The 23410-nt window shown below is 36.8% G+C and overlaps 1 protein-coding gene across 7 annotated transcripts in view; it reads left to right on the top strand.

Annotated features, from left to right (window-relative positions):
• Positions 1-20490, top strand: part of zc3h18 (zinc finger CCCH-type containing 18) — a 31456-nt gene extending 10966 nt beyond the window's left edge. For 3 of the 7 annotated variants that reach the window (XM_034043200.3, XM_034043198.3, XM_058993599.1), the window contains 11 exons: positions 9171-9359; positions 9868-9999; positions 10734-10832; positions 11335-11478; positions 14573-14713; positions 15471-15479; positions 15650-15810; positions 16206-16429; positions 16784-16880; positions 18587-18680; positions 19830-20490. In XM_034043200.3, coding sequence (XP_033899091.3) covers positions 9171-9359; positions 9868-9999; positions 10734-10832; positions 11335-11478; positions 14573-14713; positions 15471-15479; positions 15650-15810; positions 16206-16429; positions 16784-16880; positions 18587-18680; positions 19830-20031 — 1492 coding nt within the window. In that variant the 3' untranslated portion in view covers positions 20032-20490. Of the gene's footprint in view, positions 1-9170; positions 9360-9867; positions 10000-10733; positions 10833-11334; positions 11479-14572; positions 14714-14834; positions 15447-15470; positions 15480-15649; positions 15811-16205; positions 16430-16783; positions 16881-18586; positions 18681-19829 lie in introns of those variants that run through there. The other 4 variants (XM_058993603.1, XM_058993601.1, XM_058993600.1 and 1 more) reach the window with 3 other exon arrangements.
• The last annotated feature ends 2920 nt before the right edge of the window (positions 20491-23410 follow it).

The raw sequence follows: 23410 nt of genomic DNA, 5'->3' as shown, positions 1-23410 counted from the left end.
AATGTTGTAGCTAGTTATTAAAATAGTGAGTTTTCAGTTTATCAATTACTTTTCTTCAATATATATATATATATATATATAGAGAGAGAGAGAGAGCTATCTGTAGATTATAGATAAAGACACACATATGGTTTGGACAAAAAAAAATTAACACCTGTGAACACTGCCAATAGAGCGTAGCCAACACAAATATTTTACACAACAATTTTTACACTGCTTAGTAGAAGTGTTGAAGCATGTTTATATATTGTACATGCATATCCACGTTTCCTAAGTGGGCAGCAGTGTGGAGTAGTGGTTAGGGCTCTGGACTCTTGACCGGAGGGTCATTGGCTCAATCCCAGGTGGGGGACACTGCTGCTGTACCCTTGAGCAAGGTACTTTAACTAGATTGCTCCAGTAAAAACCCAACTGTATAAATGGGTAATTGTATGTAAAAATAATGTGATATCTTGTAACAATTGTAAGTCGCCCTGGATAAGGGCGTCTGCCAAGAAATAATAATAATAATGATCATATCAACCTGAATTAGAGCATTTTGCATTTAATGATGTCTGTACCTTTGGACACCAATTAATTTGTTCCAGCTGAACATTGACATGTCTGTTTAATTTGCTATTAATGAATAGATTTGTGAAAGGAACATTTCTGCTGGTACCTGTTTCTAGACCAAATAGTATTGTTTTGCCTTATACAACAAGCAAATATACTTGTTGATAGGTTATCTGTTTTAAAGTACGTCAGCACCTCAAGTATTGTTTCTGAGCTGGTGCAATATAGGAAGTACTGGCGCTTGGGTGTCGTCATCATTTTATTTAGTACAGGCTGTAAAAAAAAAAAAAAAGTGACAGGTGAGGTTGTGGTGTTTGCATACCATTCTTGCATGCCAAAGGTAAATATTAATGTTTCTTATTATAATATTATAATGGTTTTATTTTTTTTAAATACGTTGTTGAAACAAAAATAGGAAAAATAGGAAACAATAGGAATAATGCATGTTAGGTGTCATTATTCCATTGGGCTGTCAGACAAGGTTGTTAACAGTTTCCTTATCTTTTAGTTGTTGTACTTTTGTAAATCAATCATGTTACTGATATTGAAAAATGAAACACCAAACGTCATATCTGGATAGGTGTGTGTAAGGTTGATGGAGTCTTAGGAATGAGTTTAAATATGAAATATATGTATGCGGGTCATTCCACGGCACCTGAACCAGAAAAGGGGCATTTTGTTGCCAGACTGTCCTCAGATTTTGCTAGAAAAATTCACCTGGGGGTTTTTGGGCCCGCTGTATTCAGAAATTCTAATCATTTAGCTGTGACCTGGCAAAGGTCAACGTAAATTGAAAAAGTGACCCTGACCAGAAAGAAGTCGTCGCTTACACCTCGTCTGGCAACTTGCAAAAAGTGAATTAGGTGCTCCTGGTATGTTTTTCTCTCAAGCCCTATTCGTTACGAGTTAAACGAGGTGCTACACATGATGGTAGTGTCTAAGTTGAGCCCAGGGTGATTTCTTTCTGGTCAGGGTCACGTTTTCACTTTAGGTTGACCTTTGCCAGGTCACAGCTCGCTGGGGAAATTAAAATAAATAAATAATGATTAGCGTTTCTGAACTCAGCGGGCCCGAAAACCCCCAGGTGAATTTTTCTGGCAAAATCTGAGACGGTCGGGCAACGGCTCTGGTTGAGTTGATATTGAATGACTCATGTTTGAGCAGATGCATATCCCTGTTTTTTAACAATAAACTCCATGTGTGATAGTAATATGTTTGGTCTGTATTGGATTTCAGTTGTTACAGTACTTCAGCCAGTAACAACTTTGTCCAGAATGGAGATGCTCAATCATAATGCAAAAAAAGAATACAGGCAGACAGGATGCGGAAACCTTAAACCATGCCAGTTTGAAGTGCAGGAAAAGTTAAATTTAAGGGAAGTAACATAATTTTGTTTGCCGATAACAAGCCACGGGAAAAGTTTAATTAATTTATTAGTTGATTGACTTTAGAAGAACCAGGTTTTCTGAGAATTGGCAGAATTTCTGAGGTGTTTTCCAAAGTTTGGTTTAAACATTAACTAAATTCCTGCAGTTACTTTTTTTTTTTTTTTCCCCAAAAAAGTCGTATATCCCTTGCGATGGGAATACGCGGAGGTGGAGTGTATTTATTTATTATTATTATTATTATTATTATTATTATTATTATTATTATTATTATTATTTCTTTCTTAGCTGACACCCTTATCCTGTTTGTACATCCATACATCTGTATGCTACACTTACATTTTTGGCTGTATCCAGAGACCCACTTCTCCAATTGTCATGAAACTTGGTAATAACTTAGCGTAATTGTAATGCTAATTTATTGAATATTGAATTCTGGGTAGATAGATACATTTTTGGATATATCTGGAGAATTGCTTATCAAAATGTGATTAAACATTTCATTGCTAATTCGTATTCTGTACTATTCTGTAATAGATATTGATGTATGCCATGGTCAAAAACTTCTTATCAAACCGATGGCTCCAGTTCTGAATTTACAGGCGTGACAGGGGATGTATTTTACAGACGTACTTGTATACATGTATGGGAAAACCATTGTTTCTGGCTATGTATGTCACTGAAACTCCATTTTATTTGCCAGTGCCTTTGTAAAAGGGGGGGGGGGGGGTAGATATCAGGTTTATTTTTTGAACATGGTTTAAAGCAAATGTGTGTGGTTTTTCTTCATAAATTAAATGAGTCACATTGAAAAGCAAACTTGTATTTCAGCTCTTCTTCCTGTTGCTGACAACATATCTTTAGTGCATTCCTTTCTATATTACTATTTATACAACGCCTTCGTCAGCCAAGCCAGGGTAGGAAGTTTGTATTGCCTTATTGCCGGTCTGTGCTGTACAGCACTGTTTCATTGAAAGTTTCTAGCCTGGAAGTTCCGAGATTGTGACTACATCCTTCACACAGTAAAGCGATTTAATTTGTTTTAACACTAGAAGCGCCAAACCGGTCTTTTTAACCGGTAGCTTTTTAAACAGCTGTAATATGATAATGAAAGACAAATGATCGTATAAAACTCAAAAGTTTTATTTATGAACATCAAATCAAACATTTTCATAGCAAAAACACCATATTTAAATGGAAAAAAAAAAAATATATATATATATATATATATATATATATTATTTATATTTTTTTTTCAAAAGGAGCAGTACAAAACAAGAAAAACTTAAATAAAACATAAATAAAATAAACATTTCACTAGTAACTATTTTGTATTGATGGCTGCCAGGTCCAAAATGTTATAAAATACAGCCACAGGACACCGATGAGATCTGCCTTTGACTGAATACTGTCGTGCCATCTGGTCCAGCACATCCACACCAAACTTTTGTGGCATTATAGTATTCCACTCAGGCTTTTTTTTGCCATCGATTCCAATCGCCACTGTTTTGTGCATAGAGCTGAGAACGAACCTGCAATGCTGTAAACAGTGGGGGTACCTATGACTCAGAGTGGCATGTTTTTCAAGACTCAAAAAATATAGACAGGTAGACGCCACTTGATTACGGGACTGATTGTATTGAAAAGGACAGGCAGGGTTATAGGCTGTATTTGATAAATAAATATGTATTGTATAACCAGTTAAAATGACCGGGTTTAGCGCTTCAAGGTAAACATGCTCATAATTATCAATTTCTTGCGAATATGTGCCATCAGTATTAGGTGTGGGAATTTCGAATAATAAGACATTCGAATACACCAGTGCCACAAATGTCGAATGTTCGAATAATCGACCTCTAATTAAAATAAATAAATAATTACATATAACAAGCGTACTCCCTATTGGCAGTATCCATGCCTATAGAAATGCATAATATAAATACATGACCAATAATTGCTTGCAAAAAGGTTAACAGACAATAACTTAGACCATAAACAAGAAGTTAACTACACAAGTTTTTTTTTTACTTTATGAAACAAAACCTTTTTTTTTTAAAATTTAGTCGTTGCCAATTAGTTTTTATTATTTTCTCCCCAATTTGAAATGCCCAATTATTTTTAGGCTCAGCTCACCGCTACCACCCCTGCGCTGACTCGGGAGGGGCGAAGATGAACACGCGCTGTCCTCCGAAGCGTGTGCCTTCAGCCGCCCGCTTCTTTACACGGAGGACAACGCAGCTCTGGGCAGCTTACAGGCAAAGCCCGCAGGCGCCCGGCCAGACTACAGGGGTCGCTGGTGTGCGGTGAGCCGAGGACACCCTGGCCGACCTAACCCTCCCTCCCCCCGGACGACGCTCAGCCAATTGAGCGCTGCCCCCTGGGAGCTCCCGTCCACAGTCGGCTGTGGAATAGCCTGGACTCGAACCGGCGACGTCCAGGCTATAGAGCGCATCCTGCACTCTTGCGAGTGCTTTTACTGGATGCGCCACTCGGGAGCCCTCAAAACCTTTTTTTAATGGATCTTCAAAACTGTAATTTATTTTCTATCCACTGCGTCACAGCAACTCGTGTGCCAAAACACACAACATAAACTAGCAAAGTACTTACTAACAAAGCAAAAATGTCTAATAATATTTATATTATAAAAATAAAATTAAAACTGAGACGTACGTTGCTTGCTGATTTCAGAATAAAGCCTGGTAACAAAAAAAAAAGTCTGATTTTGGCTTGAATGTTCACTTTACAAATTCTTGTTTAAAAAAAATCGGCATGTCCACATGTTCAGGGGAAAGACAAGAACACAATCTGTTAACAATAAGTCCCACTGCTGAGAAAACTCTCTGCTGGTACCGATGTAGCTGGGATGCAAAGATAGGCTTTTGCTAACCGTGCTAATTTTCTGTAGAGATTTTCATTTAGTCTCCACCATGCAAGTGGGTCTTGATCAAGTGAAATACATGGCTCAAGGATGTAGTTTTCGAGTTCAGTTTGCACCAGTGCTTTCTCTGTGTAATAATCATCCCCAAAAAGCGTAGCCATAGCAACCTGCTTGTAGACTCTACAAATGTATTTATTTATTTATTTTAATATACCAGTGTTGGATTCTTCCACAGATGTCTGTGATCCCCCTCCCTCGATGTTATCTGGCAGACTTAAAACAAGTTGGTCCAATTTCTCCCTTGCGGCCGTTTGAATGGGAAAATCAACAAACTTGAGGTGTTTGTGTCTAGGGTCCAATAATGATGCGATAAATGTTGTCTTCCCTGCTGTATTTAAACTGGCAGATTCGATAAGTCGTCTAAATTATTCTGTCACTTTGATGAGACACCGGTTTAAGATGTTTTGACAGCAGGGTGGCACAAACTGGGTACATGGTAGATATTGATACCTCCGATTCACCACACAGAGCAGTTGTAGCACTTTTCAGGCAACGTAATACCGGAAGCAATTCTTCGATAATTGCCCAACTATCATTCGTCAGATCCAACGTTCGGGCTTCTGCCAGCTTGGTAAAACTTCTGTCAGATAACACTGCTGCAATTGCCCACCTTTGTTACTGAATGCGTACGACAGTACTGCATAAGACAGTGCTCTGGTAGATTTTGCTGTAGCTGTTTCAATTTTAAAGCTTTAGTTGCAGCCGTACTATGGTGGAATTGTGATAAAAGTCGGCTTGCCGTCCCAACCACCTGACTTACGCTGCGATCTTTAAAGCCGTCATATTACTAGCCAGTTGGAGGGTATGTGCAAAGCATGGATTGGATTTCCGCTCAAGAAGGGAATTGTTTGCTAAAACAATATTAGCAGCATTGTCGTGAATGCAGGCAGTGATTTGCCTTTTATATTCCAGGCCCCAACATCTGCTAGATTTTCTGCTGAGTGCCTTTCTTCCATAGCACGAGATTGCAAAACAAAGCTTTCCATCTTCCACTCTCTAATAAAATGGCGTGTGATAGTAATATAAGACTCTGCATTCAATGTGGTCCACGAATCGGTTGTAATGGCAGCTTTTTCTGCAATTGCCAAATTATTACTAACAGCAGCAGTACCTTCTGAATGTAATTTCTCGAGTTAGCCATGATGGTTTTTTACGTACCGGAACTATATACTCTGGCTCCACAAATTGCACGAGTTCTTGAAACCTGTCACCATCCACAAAACTGATAGGAAGCATATCTTTAGCTATCATTTTTGCAATCAAGACTGTTGTTTTTTCAGCACATGATGCATCACAGCGTCGACTGCTACGAAATGCAGCAAAAAATACTTGTTTGTTTCTCGCATACTGTGCTTTCTTCGAAAGTAACAGAAGGGTGCTTATATTTGAGATGATAAAGCATTGAAGTCGTTGATCTGTGAGAAGACAAACTTGTGCTGCAGTGATTACATTTCACAATATGAGTATTCGAACCTCTATCGACTGTTAATGTAGAATATTCTGACTCGCCCGTAGTCAGTATATCTAATACATATATTTAAAAGTCACGAAAGGGCATGCGCAAAGCATTCCGGAATGCAGAGTAATTTAAATTTTAATACCCAAAACGGTCAAATTGACAGTCGCCATGTTGAGTTTCAGCAGAGTCACATGATGAATTAACTCAACATGGCTGGGTAAACGCAGAAAACCAGAGTTGCGAAGAGGAAATACAGCACTGCAAAATTCCATTCCCAAAATGCCTAATTCCGCAATCGCAGAAAACCAATAACCCTAAGATTACAATGGTGGAGTTTCCATGTGTGTTCTAATTTTGCTCGAGACATTGTGCTCGAGCCAAATGAAAAATGGCCCTATACATTACAGTTGCAGTTTTCGGCCACAAACCTGATCCTCTCGAGCTGTTCTCCCAAGCGTGCACGTGCATTGCAACTTCACGTGTAAATAACCACACATGGAAACTCCCCCATTGAGAGATAAGACTGGTTAGGTGCAGATTTCTAGGGAATTACTGTTAAAAGACAAAAATGTTTATTTCCCCAATTAATGTAATCCCAGCCTGGTTTCAAATCTCTATCTCTTTCATTATGACATTTTCTTTTAGTGCCATTAAATTAGAATTAGGACCCCTGCTTCCTGTCATTCATATGCATGTACTGTAAGCATGCATCTCTTTGAATGTTCATGTAAAATTAAGAATTAGCATTAATAAATCCAGTTGTATTGCTTGCAGCTCTGCCCATAAACAAGTATGGCTAACTTCTACTTGTATTGTTTTTGGTGTCAAATGTTTCACCACAATGTTTTTTCTTTTTTTTATCTTTCAGAATTAAGACTAAATGTATAGTCACACCCGGTTTGTCAAGACATGAGCATACTTTGTTTAATGCTTTAATTAGTTTGTTTTAGCACAGCATTCATGAGGCTATTGCTGATGAAAAACATTGTGTAGTTTCTTGTTGTTTTGGTGGATTTTGCACAGCTAATAGCTATTAATAAAGTATATAAGGTCACAAATAGGACATGACCTCATACTGTACTAGAGAAAAAAATATGCAATGTTTTTCCTTCATTACTTGAAACAATGAATAGTTAAACAATGAACTAGGACATATTTCGAGATACTGATACAGTACTTGTCTCCTGTAGCACTATACTTATTTTAAGGGAAGTTTTTACGAGGGTGGGGGCAGTTGGTGACTAATCCCTCAGCTCTTAATAAGAGGGATCAGATTTCAGTGCTAAAAATAGTTGCTAAATTGTTACTAAAAATAGTAACAGTAATTCTACAGACAGGAGTAGTTCAGTATAAACCGATTTCTTTATTGTTCTGTTGATGCACACTATAAATAGATCTTTGTGTCATGTGGTGTGGTGTGGAAGTTTCAGATTCAGTTGACATTAATGACATCAGATGCTTTGAGAACCAGGTACTACAATGGTTCCTGATTTTCAAATCTATTAAAATTCATATTTTTCCCATAATATTTACGGAAGGCATTTTAGAAAAAGTTTCTAATTTGGTCTACTTTTTATTTAAATCTCTGGAAGTGTATTTTTTGAACACACATGATGCAAAAAAAAGTGCAAATTATGCAAAATTGAGGATTTAACAAAAAATGCTACTAACTATCTGCAAATATATTATGAGATGGAGAGTTCCTTGATAAGTCGAAGCATGAATTGCTTCATGGTCTTCCTGCATTGAGGCTATAGATTAAATTAACCGGAAATATTACATTTGTTACACTTTTCCACCATTCGCACAGTTTTAAAAGGTAACATAGTATATTATTGTTTGGCATAAGACTGCGTGTTTTAAGTATTAAGACACCCCTGCATAGCAGTTTAATTACTGGAAGGTGGGTGTTGAAGGTGTGGCAAATTCACTCTCCAGGGTAAATATCCTTCCTGAAAGCGAAGCTTACAATTCAAGCTTTCCTTTACCTTGTATAATACTGGGTGTTATTGTTTTTTCAATGATACACGTTTCTTTCAAATGAAGTAGCACAGAGGGTACGATTACTGAAATTACTGTTCGCTAAAACCACAGCAAGGTATTACAATGAGGATTTTTAGCATGTGACTTTTAGGAGTGGGAGTCATTGTATAACATCCTTACAAATCTCCTATTTCGTTTGGGGGATATTGTAAGCATTTTCTTTCTCTGTGAAAAACAAAAAAATACAACAGAAACCTTTGTGTCCCAGGAAGACCACTCTCAGTTACGTTAAAAAGCCAAAGGAAGTCAATCCTACTGTAACAGGAATACAGTGAGATGTATCTCAAACTTATGATAACACTGGCATGGTGTGATATTCCCAGAAGCTAGGAGAACAGGGTAAAATAATTAAATATTTTGACCTAGAAAAGTAGGGATTTAGTGGAAGTTTATAAAATCCTAAATGATATAGATAAAGGTAACACAAGTCTCTACTTCAAACTTAATACAGAGATTGGGATTAGAAGGGAAAAATGGAAGGTGAGTAAGTTCAGAAAAGCGAGTAGGAAGCATTTTTTTGTACACAGTTCCATTGCCATTGAAGCAATGAAGCAGTAACATCTGAAACACAAGTTACATTAAACAAAACAAAAAAAAAAACATATGTGATTCTGTTCTAATAGATATGGTGTGCTACAAAAAGTCTTGGGCCAAATGACTTTGTCTTGTGTAAACAATATAATATGACCTCTAGTACATAATCAATGCTTGAGGAAAGATGTGCTTTTTAAGGTTGCCTATGTGAAATGCCCTCATGATGTCCACAGCGTTAACAGTTTTTTCTCTTTCCCAGCAGACAGATGGAGCCGCCGCCCAAGAAAGACATGGGGCTTCCAATGATCAAGCGACCGGACGAGTGGCAGGACCCTTGGCAGCGGTCGAAATCCCCGAAAAAGAGGCTTGGTATGAGCGGTTCTCCGATCAGGGGACGTCGGAGACACAGACCCTCTGGGTCTTCAGTTTCTCTGTCCAACTCCTCAAGGTACCTGGGTTAATTGTACACACAAATCTTGGAATGCAATTGTATACTGCAGTAAGAAACAAAGTGTACTTTCTTTGTTTTGGGATATATATATATATATATATATATATATATATATATATATATATATATATATATATATATATATATATATAACTCATATTATGTGTTGATTTATGTATTTGTATTCCACCATTAATTAATACATTTGAGAAAACACATGATTTTTATTTCAAAGGATAAGTTGATTTTTTTTTACTGCTTTCCATAATCATTTTTTATACAACACAGACGAAATTTCTCTCCCTTTTTAACTTATTTCAGACCTTCATGTTTTCCTCTGTTGCTTCTAGACTCAAACCTGTCCATACAGATATTGGTAACCACTGCACTGTTAATGCTGAGACCTGTTGGGTTTTTTGTTTTGTAGATCCTTGCTTCCATCGTTGATAGAATAGCCTAGTTTGTTGTGATTTATCCTGTTCTTAACAGTTCACCTTGTTTTCAGGTCGTCATCCCGATCATCTTCGTACTCAGGCTCTGGCTCCTCTCGCTCCAGATCTCGCTCCTCCCACTCCTCCTACAGCTCCTATTCGAGCCACTCCTCCCGGCACAGCTCCTTCTCAGGGAGCCGGTCCAGGTGAGCAACACCATTACCTTTACTGTGACAGCCTGTCGATTTGTTACCTGAAATGTTTTTCACTGGGAATTAGCCAACAGGAATATAGGGGAGGCATATGTATGTGTTTTTAAATGTACACGTAAGTCAGACATCATTGTTAATCATGACAGTCTCTCTACTTAAAGCAGGTGTATTTAAGCAAAGTGGAACAAATTCGGATCATTTTGATGCGTGGTGCAAATACTCAGTGCGGTGACTGACAGAGAAAATCTTTATCGTCATAATATAAGATATTGCCAATGATGCCTCACTTAGGGGACACCCTGAATATAGATTTTTAGAGAACCATCAGTAGTGTTATTTTTTTTTTATTATTCTTGAGAGGATCAGAAACTGGGGCTATATGGAAGATGAAGTCCATATGTGGGTACATGCATTTTGTATACACATGCTATTAAAGTAGGTCATGGTGCTCTACTTTATAATGATACTGATAGGAATACCTTTGTATGTATAGCCATGGTTGTGGATGTAACAGTGTTTTAACTAAAGTACTAGTGTTGTGGTAACATGGAAAATGCACTTTGTAACCCATTGATGTGGTCGTGGTTGACCTGGTGGGGTCAGTGTTGAAATTTATCTTGTGTTTAAAGTTGTGCGTTTTAAAATTGAGAAAGAGATGAGGTCTAAGGCAGAAGCAAGAAATGCTGCTGAGGATAATTTGAGGGTTTGTTTTTTCTCCTTACTTGTAGATCAAGGTCATTTTCCTCTCTTTCTCCTTCACCGACTCCTTCAGCTCAGAGGAATGCTGCAAAGACTAAAGCTGATCCATCGGTGCCCTCTGTCAAGGGGTAGGGTGTTTTAAAGTTCACACACTCAACACACCAACAACACTCAATATTAAGAACTGACTAAACACAGCTACATACTGAACTTTGGTAGACAAGTGTCAACTACCTCAACCTCCAATAGATTTAATAGCTGTAAATATTTAATATGATTTGAATTGGAATATCATCATGTAAGCAATGGCTAAAGATAACCTTTTCGTTTTAATACCAAAAACTTTTCAAGCTTTCAGATGTTAATATGGTTTTGTTTCATAATGTAGAATAAACCAACCAGACAGCAGAAGCCCTAGCCTAGATACTATAGCAGCAGAATGTAGTGGCTTTTTTCTGGGTTTTTTTTTGTTTTTTTTATATAAATCAGGATAGAGCAAACCTTCTTTTTTTATATATAGCTACAAGGGGAGCAAAATGTAATTTTCACAGGTACTGGTGCATAACTGTAAATTGATTGCACCTAATTCAGTCTCAGTGATGTTGCTAAAGACTGTAGTTCTTCCTGCAGTGAGAAGCCTGTGAAGAAGCCACCCACCCCTCCGCTCCCAGGGCCTCCTGGAAAAGGTGCAAAACCAGTCCCTGAGGCAGGGAAGCCAGCTGATACCAGGGAAGGCAAGAGGAAGGCACGCCAACAGCATAACCCACCCAGGCGGTAAGACTTCAGTGGAGTAGCACCTGTGTGCAATTACTGCAAAGCCTCCAGTATCCAGGCTAAGTGGGGATGCTCAGTTGAGTACAAGAGCCGTTGTTAATCTAGCAATCTGTAAATCCTCTTTCAAATAATTACAATACAACCCCTGTGCCATTTGTTACAAAACAGTGCATGTGATCACATAAAGGGCTGGTCAGTGAATTTTCTCTGAAGCAAGTATAGAGGCTAATTCATATTTTAAAGTTCAGTATATTAGAAACAAGAAACAACTTTTTTTTCTTAGATTTTATACCAAAAATGGTGGTATTCCTCTTTTGAAAATATGCTTTCACACTTACCAGTGTTATACATTTTAACTGTGTATTCCAATTTTACACATAGATAACAAACTTTACACAGATTAAAAAAACATTCTGTCTTAGACAGCTGTCGTATAACTTTAAACTAGAGGTCGGCACATGTAAATAATCCAGAACTGGGTACCCGCATCTTTTTCGGGTAATGATTTAAAAAAAAGAAAAATCACACATTAGTGTTTTAAGTGCGTGATACATATTTAAATACTATATAGTACACATACATTTAGTCCCTTCAGATCTGTAGACTTAGATCTGTGTAACCTTTTCCAGTACTGGAAACATCAAAATAATAATAATAATAATAAAAACTTTTTTAAATAGTGCATCATGCTGTGGGATTCTTTGCAACATATATTGGCCATATTCCGCTGTTGTTGTTAACATGGCTATTATGTTCAGTTACAAAACTAATGCAGTCGAACAACACCACATTATTTTATTTTGATTGTATTAATTTGATTATTTAATTATTTTATCTTTTTAGTAAGAAACTATATCTGCGCAATAACTGTAGATCAAGCATTCCGTATTGGAAGCCACACGGTTATTATTAATGGATCACAGAGTTATCACTGACATAAGCCAACAGAATGTTATGTTTTGTTTCCGATTTAGTTCCTGAGAAGAATAGTCGCCGCAGTTATTATTATTGATGTGTACTTGCCGCTGTGTGTTATTGTTTTCTGTAAAACATTGATATCCTGTCAGTTAAGAAAAGGCTGAATGCAAAAGCTTGTTTTAACGTTGTCTTTATTACAGCGGCCAAAGACCTGCGTTTACAACTGTATTGTCATATTTTCTACATTTGCTTTAAATTCTCAAATTAATAAATCGAAAACCAGGCAGTAAAAATATCCGGGTAGTATCGGGTAATTTAAAACCCGACGGGTACCCATGCTGACCTCTTCTATAAACCCTGTAATTGTTTTTAAGGATATATTTAAGTACATATGGTTTTCAGGCTGTGAGGACTAAAATACAGTTAAATCTTTTGGAAGCAAAGTAATTGAATGTGTTACTTTCTACAGAGTTTATATATAGAATATATGTTTATTCTAATTAATGTTGAACTAGGATTTCTCTCCATAGCTTCCCTCCAGCCTGACATTCTGTCATAAGCAAATCTCAAATATTTTAGTGTTTGAGTACCTAGCAACTTAATATAAATAATCATATAAAATAATGGGCAGTAGTGCATCTGTAGGTTTCCCTACAAGACTTTTCCACCAGATTTGTATATTTTGTTTAGTTGTGATGAAACATAGTACATAGTTGGAATTAGTTTCCATTATGTGACCACGGTTACTTATATTTTTGATAAGATAGAAAATGTATCTCATTAACTGGCATCTACCTGTTGATTTTTTTTTTCTTTAACTATATGGTTATGATATCTAACTGTAATTTTGCTTATGCAAATATAACCCTTCAGATGCTTTTATGATGCCTCAGTATAAAATAAGAAACTGAGAACTCACCCTGAACTCTGACACCCTGAGCCTATTACATTTGTTACAAAAAATGACTGTAATGTCAATATTGATCACAGTTGTGTTTTTGTTTTTTTGGGTGGGAGTTTGTATGAGATTATTTATTTGTTTTTCTATGTGCAGTGGTTGCATCTAGGTAGCTGTGTCGCTGGTAGTGTAACAGTGAGCATATTGTTTTGTAAACCATTTCCGTATTGAATCATCTGAATTCATTGGGCAGGATTTGAATTTGTAGGATGGTGTGGTTGTGATGGCATCTAAGGTAATGCTTCATTTGTATATTTACAAATAAGGCTAACCTCAACAGCACTCTTTCCAAATACCAATCCTGCCCCTTCAAACACATGTTTGTGCTGTTGTTTAATTTAGATGCTTGTGGCTGGAGTCCCACCTGAAAAGGTGGAATCCCTGACTTTGTAATATCCTACCTGTAAAAAGATTTACATGTGTGTGTTTTTTTTTTGTTTTTTTTTTTTATATTTTGTGGTTCAGTGTTTACAAAATGGTTCTTAAAAGGACCTTGTTATGTGAGTATGCTTTTTAATATGGGGAAATCCAGAGTAAATGAATACAAAACCATTAAAGGGGGACTTGATAGAAGACTTCATTCTTTTTTTCTGTGTTTTCACAATCATTGTTTTTTTGCATTAGCATAGCTTTCTTTATCTACATTATGCTTGCAATTTTTATTTTATTTATTCTGTTCATTTTAAATGAACAGCAATAACATTTCTATTCTCCACTTAATACAGTAAAGCCTAAACACACCATTAAATATTAATATATACTTGCTTATCTGGCCTAATTTTGAAGTGGATATGATAACCGATTCCGGTATACTTAAGGTGAAACCTCTAAAGGTCAAAGGGACCAACACGTGTTCTTAATAAGGGGTGGTCTTACTACTGAAGGTATATTGAAATATTTCTTAAAGAATTTTACTTAGGTGCAAATAAGTCCCATCCAAGTTTCAGCATTATTAGAAGTAATGTAACAGTGGCTTGACACATTTAGGACTGGTGGTGGTAATGATTAATAAAGGGCAGCCTCATTATTAAAGATGACTTTTGATATTGATGTTTTGATCGAATTGTTAAAAAGTGGCCTTAATTGGGAGGTGCCTTTGTTTGTTTGTTTGTTTGTTTTTACTGAGATGACCTTAAAGGTTTTACAGTATTTAGTATTCAAAATGGCCCTTTCGGTGATTCCTAGTTGTTTGTTTGATTGGAACTCTCTCCTGTACAGGCGAACAGAGAGTGGCAGTATCAGCGGCAGTGCCAGTAGCTTCTCCGGCTCCAGCTCCCACTCCCGTTCCCCCTCCCTGTCCAGGTCTCGCTCCTCCTCAGTCTCCCACTCCAACTCCCCCTCCGGATCCAGGAAATCCAGGTTTGTGAGCATTCAGATCAACATTAAAGCTTCTAGAAACTAAGAAGTTATTTGGAGCAACCCCCACCACTGTTTATATATATATATATATATATTTTTTTGTTTGTTTGTTTTGTTTTAGCATTTTACAGCTCTGGAGTAATCCTGGGATAACCACACATAGGTGGTTGATGCAATGTAGGCGATTCCTCAGTGCTGTAAAATATTCTAAAACCCGTCTGTGGTTTACTCCGGTGGAGTATAGGTTGATCAAATCAACTCCCATGCTAAGTAAACAAACATTTCAGCCCCTGATGAAGTCATTAGCTGGAATGTTTGTTGAGGTAACAGCTTTCAGCCTTCACAAGGGGAAAATCGTCATGTTTCTTTGTTTCAGTTTTGATTTTGAATATTTGTTTTCCCTCCATATATATGAATACATTCTTACATCACTGCTTTTAAAAAGGGTTTAAATTAAATTGTAAGCTTTTGTGTTCTTATTGGTAATTAACAATTATATAAGGAAAGTGGTCATATTTGTGATTGGTTGTTAAAAGGATATTCACTGGCTAAGCAGCAGCAAATGACATGTAGGAATTAAGATAGACTTTTGATATGAATATATAAATTGGTCAGATAGTCTTCTATGACAGCCAATTCTGTCAGCAAATATGCTCAAGAATTACATTTTAAGGATGTCTTTGCTCATAATGTAATTATTTCTCTCTACCCCCCCACCCCCACCCCAACCACCCCTTTTCAATTACTGACTACACAGAAAATCCAGGTAAGCTTTGTTTTCTTCAAATCTAGAATGACCAGTCATTATTAAAACTTAACAAATCCTTGAGATCCAGTCAGAAGTTCATCGATCAGTTTTGCTTTCTTGTTGTCGATTTTCAGTCTGCAGTGATTTGTATGCGCTCTGATATCTATCCTGTTGCTCATGAATCACAGGGGTCTGAGTGTGAGCAGCGTGTCGTCTGTATCCAGCGCCTCTTCAAGCAGCAGTTCTATACACAGTGCAGACTCTGAAGACATGTATGCAGACCTGGCCAGCCCAGTGTCCTCTGCCAGCTCGCGATCACCAACCCCAGCGCAGCCCAAAAAGGAGAAAGGTGACCCCCGGGTATTTAGTGTATCCGGTGGGGGGGTGGGGGTTTGTGTATGTTGTTTGTTCATTTACCAGATGCAAAGGAAGAGTGTTCCTCTCCTTTCTTTAATATGTTGTATCATGATGTGCACAGTTTATTTTAGTCCTGGGATTTTTTTTCCTGTAATTAGTTATATGATATTAAAGAGTGTTAAAAAATTTAAAAAAAAACATCTTTTAAATATTTAAAAGTAAAAGGAGAAAGTTTGTGTTTTAGAAAAAAAAAAAAAAAGTTTAATTTGCATGCTAAAAGCAGCTTCTTAAATGCAGTGATACAAAACTATATATATATCACCCCCCCCCCCCCCCCCCCATTGAAAGCTTTACTGTAAACCATTTCTGTCTTTAATGATCTCCTAGGAAAGCCTAAAAAGGAAGACCCAGTCAAAGAGGAGAGGAGGAAACAGGAGTCCCCTGCAGAGCCCTCCAAACCCTCCTCTGGTCAGAAATCAGGGAGCAGTAAAATCTCCCAGTACCCTTCACACCATCACCACCACCCCCAGCACCAGCCGCCTCCACCGCAGTCACAAGCGCAGTCCGGGTACGGCTCGCACAAGGATATCAAACTAACGCTGCTCAACAAGGTAACTAGCTGGCTTAGCTGCACATGTGTTTATTCACCCATTGAGTGCCACTGTCCTCCTTTGAGGACAGGCTACTTTCACATTTTTGGGAGCATTTTTAACTGGCATCTACCTGTTTTAATTTTCTCTTTAACTACATTGTTATGTTAACTCAATCTTTATTTTCTTAACGCAATAGTCTTTAATTCTGCAAATATTGCCCTTCAGCTGCTTTCATGACCCCAATATAAAATAAGAAAATGAAGCCTAAACATTATACATTTCTTTCCTACCCACAGTGTACTGTCCCAAACTGGCTGATTCCTGTAAAATATTAAGCTGTGTTTTTAATCTGTCCAATTTCCTTCTGTCCAGCAAGCTGAGAGGGGAAACAGGAAGAGATACCAACCATCAGATAAAGAGAGGCCATCGCCTCCACTGAGCAAACGCATAGCCATGTCACCTGAGAGAGGTAGGGTGGATGGAACACACGGGTTAACCCTTAGCGGTCCATTTATTCAGCGCGTCTCAGGCGCGTCAGGTCCAATTTATTTTCACACGCGCAGTTTATTTTAGACGCGCTGTTTTAAAAGTATTTTTTTTTTCACAGTAAAACAGGTTTAAAAGGCACTGCATATCAACAGGACACTCAGTACTGCATCTCCAGCCCCGCCCCACCCCTTGTTCGCTGTATTTTTCACATACCTCTTCATAGTAGTGCATACCGATAAATCATCTCCTGATCACTCATTTTATCACCAAACTCCTCAAGAATGTGATCCAAGTCATTATTTTATTAATATAACATCTAATAAAAGCACTGCAAATGTCTGTGATATTCTCTTGAGCGCTGGATGCAGAAGCAGTTATCTTGTTTGTTTATGTCCGTGTTATCTATGTGGTGCCGGGGCTATCTGTATTGATGAGATACGCCCCTTTTTTTTTTTTTCTCGGCTCCTATCAGTCTCACTCGGCCATTGAATGGTTTTCTCGGCTTTTTCCGGAGAAAAAACGACTAGAGACCTGTTTTTTACATCTTTTTGATGATGTCGGACAGGGTCCGACATTGGACCGGAAAGGGGAAATTGCAATGTCGGACCAGGTCTGACATAGGACCACAAAGGGTTAAAGAAAACATCTGGACATAAAATTGTGAATTAGTGTAGAATTAATGTATAAGCTACTGTCCATTTTTTGCTACACGCTAACCAGTGTCTTCAATACATAGATTTGTTAGTAGTAGTAAAAAACCCAAACCATTTTATGGTAATTTTAGTTTGGAGAAATGATCGCTGGAGGTGGAGGTATCATTTAGTAATCGAATGTTGAATAGTCTTTCAGTAGAATAAACTATTAAACTATAAAATTATCTTTGAGATAAGACAGTCTAGCATTAATACCCAGTGTACAGTAATAATCTTTAGCTGATTACCTATATCACCTTAAATATGGTAATGTGTTTAAATTCCAATGTTAAGCAATGTAAATATTGTTGGGCAGGTATGACAGTTTTAGGGTTAGGCACTTCCATGTTTTTGCTAGGGGTTGTTTCTTCAGGCTACTAATTTACTATTCAATAATAATGCTATGCATGCTTTCCTCATTTTAAAAGGTGACACAATTAAGAGAGATTGTATTTTTTTTTTTTAAGGAAGGGGGAAATACAATTTGTTTTTCTCATGATGTTACATCATACCTTGGCAGAGACTTTTGGCTACTGATACAGGACAGCAATATTGTTATTTTATTTTGAGACAGTATGTATTTAAAAAGGTTTTGAAGGAGTTCCGACCATAGTTCACGATTCCACACAAATATTGTGAATTTTTTATTTAACCCCTTTCAAGCCTAAAGTGACAGATTTGTCCAGCGCAAAATGAAATGTAGATTAAGGCACTGAGAGCTTACTGCATTTGTCTATCTATTGAAAATTATATTTTGCTGTCTTCAACTCTGAGGAAGGCAGTAACTGAAACTTACCTTTACTTGACTTGCAATAAAACTGGTCCTGTTTTCTAATAGTTTTATATCAGAACATAAGTGTTGACCAATGAGAATTAAGGCATTTGTGTTCTATTTGGGTACTATAAGAATGACACCACATGCTGGAAAACTATTGACTGATACATGGTTAAAGCAAACATTTTCGAAAGTTTTTTTGCTGTTCTTTATAAACAGGTCGTGACAGAAGATTGCCTGGACGGCCACTTTCACCCAGACTAGAGCGTCCAAGAGGGCAGAACCAGCGACCACCGCCAGCGCAAATGGAGAGGTCAGTGTATACGCCACCACAAAACCTGCTCTGTAGTCTGTAGGTCTTTTAAGTGATTTACTAGCTGTTGGACAACCTGTTTACTGTAACTGATTCAGTGTAGATTTAATATGGGCTTGACTGCTTAAATTGCTAGCACTTGTTAATAATAAAAAAAAAACAATTATCAGAGAAAAAACTGCTACCACGTAATCAGTTTTCTAATTGGTAAACTAAGCTTTTATTAATATATATATATATATATATAATCGCCCTGGATAAGGGTGTCTGCTAAGAAATAAATAAATAAATATAATTACACCCCATGGGAATTATGCACAGAAAAAATCTAAATGAAGCAGTATCTCTGTACAAGTATGTGCAAAGTAACAAAAGTATTGTGCAGTTGTATTGGGTTCTCCTCTCATACTGGATATCAAAATTCTAGATTAAGTTTAAAAAAATAAATAAAAAATAAATAGAAAACAGCAGAATTCTAAATTCCAAGATTGAAATAAAGGAACACCAGCTCTTTCAGTTTGTCTTCCGAAAGAAAACGCCTCCAATTGGACAGGTTAAGATTATACAGCGAGTTGCTGCGCTGAGCATCAGATGTATGTGTTCCTGCATATCGCAAAGCGAATGTTTTCAAATTAGGAAGACGGTCAGCTGTCGATGACCAAAACAAGTCAATGTTAATTTCCCCTGGCGGTAGAGCGCTCTGGATCACATCGGGTGCCACCCTCACAGTGTACAAAGCAATGCAAAGAACATCTTTTACTCTCTCTTTTGTTGATATATTTGCAACTTGGGACCTTTGTCGTGGCATTTTCTGGCAAAATCGATCAATGTTCCCCTTCAGTGTGATCCAACATGTTTCTCTATCCTTCTCTGTTAACGGCGATATTATTTAATATTACGTGCCTATGCGTGGTTATACGTGTGTGTGTGTGTGTGCGTGTGTGTGTATATATATATATATATATATTGCATTAAAAAAGAAAAGTTTAATTTCCAATTTAAGTAGTAAAATTAGAAATGAAACTTTCAATGTTTCAAATTCTCATTAACTTCTTTTATTTTTCTTTTCTTTTTAGTACAACTAATCACTGTTTTCATCCGATTTTACATGCTAGGTTTTCATATGAGAAATAACATTTTGTTTTTCAGGAAACGTCCCCTATCTCCTCAACCTAAAGCTTCAAGCAAAACCCCAAGTGTGTCAGGCAAGCCCCAGACGGCCGGATCGGCTCCTTCTGCCAAATCAAGCAAAGCCAGCACACTGTCACGGCGCGAGGAACTCCTGAAGCAACTGAAAGCTGTGGAAGATGCCATTGCACGCAAACGAGCAAAAATCCCTGGGAAAGTATAGTCAACAAAACAGTGCAGAGATAGGCATCAAGATTTTATATTAAAAAAATTGTAAAAAAAAAAAAAAAAAAAAAAGACAACAAAACATCAAAGCAGAGGTGGAGCGGAAAACTTCAGAAGAGATGCTTTGCTGTGGACTGACTATTAGACCCCTGCTCATACTGCACCGGGAAAAAAAAAAAAAAGTTGGTGAACAACTTTCACGACCAGTAACAGTTTGGTATGTAATATTTCAAGAGACCAGAATATCAGCCCTCATTCAAAATGTAGGGACTTTCTTAACCAATGATCTGTATTCTAGTTATTCTGTGCAGTTAGTGTTTTCAACATTGTATACTTCAGTTTCTTACAATGTACAATTATAGAAAGAAATGACTGTGATGTGAAGTACTTGCCATACTTTGTTTTTAATCTGGCAAAAGTTTATTTCTTCTTCCTAAATAAAATAATCATTCTTTTATTTTAATTGTCCCGTATTTTTAGTTAATACAGATAGTGTACCTGGTTGTTCTTGGGATGTCGGCCTAATAGGAGAAGGACTGCATCTTGGTTTCCTGGCAAAAAATAAACTATTTTGATAAAGAGATGTTCATTTCTTTCTGTGTTCCCTGGACGGATCTATCATTTTGTTATTATTGTCTGTGACACCAAAACTGATGTGCTGTTTCTCAAATTAGTTTTTTATTGATATTTAATAGCCTGATTAAGGTGTTTCTACAGCTATGGCCAAAAGTTTTACATCACCTAGAATTAGACAATAAAAAAATATATATATATATATATATTATATATATATTGCCTTGCAAAAGTATTCAGACCCCTGACCAGTTGATGCCAAAGCTGTTATTGCAGCGAAAGGTGGCTCTACCAAATATTAATGTGTGGGGGTTGAATACTTACACAAGCAAGATATTTCAGTTTTTTATTTTTCTTAAAAATATTTCCCAACATAAAACCAATGTCACCTTACAATAATTGATTTTGAGTTTCAGTGTTTTAAAATAAAATATCAAACAGAACGAAATTTCAATGTACCATTTGTAATTCAGTAATATGAGAGAATTGGTCAGGGGGCTGAATACTTTTGCAAGGCACTGTATATATATAAATTTTGATGTTTTATTTAACATTATGCAATCAAAGAAACTACAAAATAATATTGCAAAAGCCAAGCCATAATAGTACAATATTTCATGTTAGATTTCGAAATGTCACATTTTTCTATTTGTCAGTTTAAGTATATGGAAAATTACAAAGCTGTATGTAATTTAATATGTTAACGTAACATTATTCAGCAGGTGCCATTCGACTTTATGAAGCAAAATTAGTTAATTCCATAGAGTAATACAAAACGTTTGCCCATTCTATTATGAAAATGTCAACCCAACAGAATGGGTAAAAGCATTTTATCCAGAGAAGAGAAAGTATATTGAAGCTAAGATTTAAACTTGCACCTGCCCCTTTATACTATTTCTAATAGAATCTGGGTTAAATTAGGCACCCTTTAGTTTTCAACTAGCTTAACAAACACATCCATGCTCATACAACCTTTCAATGAATTGTCTTCAGTAGTTTTTACAACTGCATTTAGGAGTAGCCAGGATGTAGGTGATATAATAATATAATAAGGACTTAAATACTGTTAATTTTGTAACAGTGTGTCTGTGCTGTAAGTACAGTCTTATGCCACACTAAGTTTTCTAGATGTTCTCTAGATGCCAAAGTCAGATTCCCCAATTAGGATGAAACTTGGTAAGGACATTTTTTGACCGTATAAATGTGTGGGTGGTACAAAAGGACTCTACCATGCATATCCTGTCACACCTGGAATGTATTGAGGAAGGAACAATAGTTTCAAACATGCAGATACTCTAGGCTGAAAGTCATCATTTGATTTTACTTTGTTTCCTGGAAACAAATCAGTAAGCCCAACCTTTTTGGCTAACATCTAATACTAGAGAGTTCTTGGAGGCAAATTAAAAATGCAAAATAGATTGTTTTTATTATACATTTCTATTAATATTGTTAGGAAGTTGTAATTAGCTTAAGGGAGCACCTACTATAATTATTAGATATAATTATAAAGTGCATGAGTAACTAGTACAGTATTTTAATTCTGACCTAAAATTTGATTGAGAGAAAGTGTTGTCGACATGCCAATGGGGAAATGAAAAACGGAAGTGGGTTGAAAGGTCTATTGGTTTCTGTGTCTCAGACCAGCTATACAATAAAACCCTGCACGTGCAGGCCTCTATTTGTATTTCCTAACATGTAATTATACACTTAAGAAAAAAAAAATAGGTGTGGTTCCCGTAAAAAAAAAACACTTGTGATGAAACTTGCCAAAGACCTTGAGAATATCAGTATCTGTATGAAGGCAACATCCTGCCACTTTTTTAAAAGTGTAAACTCTGTTTAGTTTACTACTAATAAATGTTTAGAAAATCCATAAACTATAAGCATTGAGCAGCTTCATTTATCTGTGGTTTGCTTTGGCTGACACAGCGGCATTCCAGTCCATTATTGAACTGCCGCAAAGATGGGCATTGTGCTGCAATTGGTTTTACGGCCTTAATCTTGGACTACTTAATGTTTTTTAATGTGCTAATCAGGGTGTGGGAAACTAGCCCTTAATGTAATATGTACTGGTTTGAAGTCAATGTGAAGTACTGTTTAATTCTCTATACTGTTAGGTAATGTCTGTTACACTTCCTAGGTCTTCATGGTTGGTTGATGACAGGGGAGAAGCATTGAAAGGCTGAAGATCATTTCACTCATATGGTCATGCAGGTGGAAAATATTATGGCAGTACCTCAAACTTCACTTTGAACCCTGTATTTACAATTCATGCTGCATTCATTCGAGCTTGAAAGCTCAAATTCTAATAATTAGAATAATGCATATTTCATATTTTGTCTAAAACCAGTATTTACATGCAGTATTTACATGCTACAGTTGCATCACCCAGGTGTTTCACATACAGTATTGAGGTGTATGACTAATACCACACCTTAATCCAAAAATGCTTTTATTTAGTCATCATTTTATGCCTGGATCTTTAAGTAATTACGAAATGTAAATATTTTTTTCTGCATTTGCAATTACATGGGCTTTCAAATGACGATCATAAAAAAAAAAAATTACTACGTCACAGGTAAGTACGGATGTTGCTTACAGAACATAATAATTGAGCTTGTATTGTGTGAGGGCTGCCAAGCAGTTAATGAGTGCAGTGTGTGTGTGTGCCCCCCTGCTTATATGACCAGTGCCCTTTATTTACCCTCTGCCATGGTGATGTAATGGAGGTGGTCATGCAACACTGTATAAATTTGTCCATATATCTGGATAACCACATATTAAATTGTGATGAAACTTTTATA

The sequence above is a fragment of the Acipenser ruthenus genome, chromosome 20, assembly GCF_902713425.1.
Source record: "Acipenser ruthenus chromosome 20, fAciRut3.2 maternal haplotype, whole genome shotgun sequence".
Classification (NCBI taxonomy): domain Eukaryota; kingdom Metazoa; phylum Chordata; class Actinopteri; order Acipenseriformes; family Acipenseridae; genus Acipenser; species Acipenser ruthenus.
This window is presented reverse-complemented; position numbering and strand designations above follow the sequence as displayed.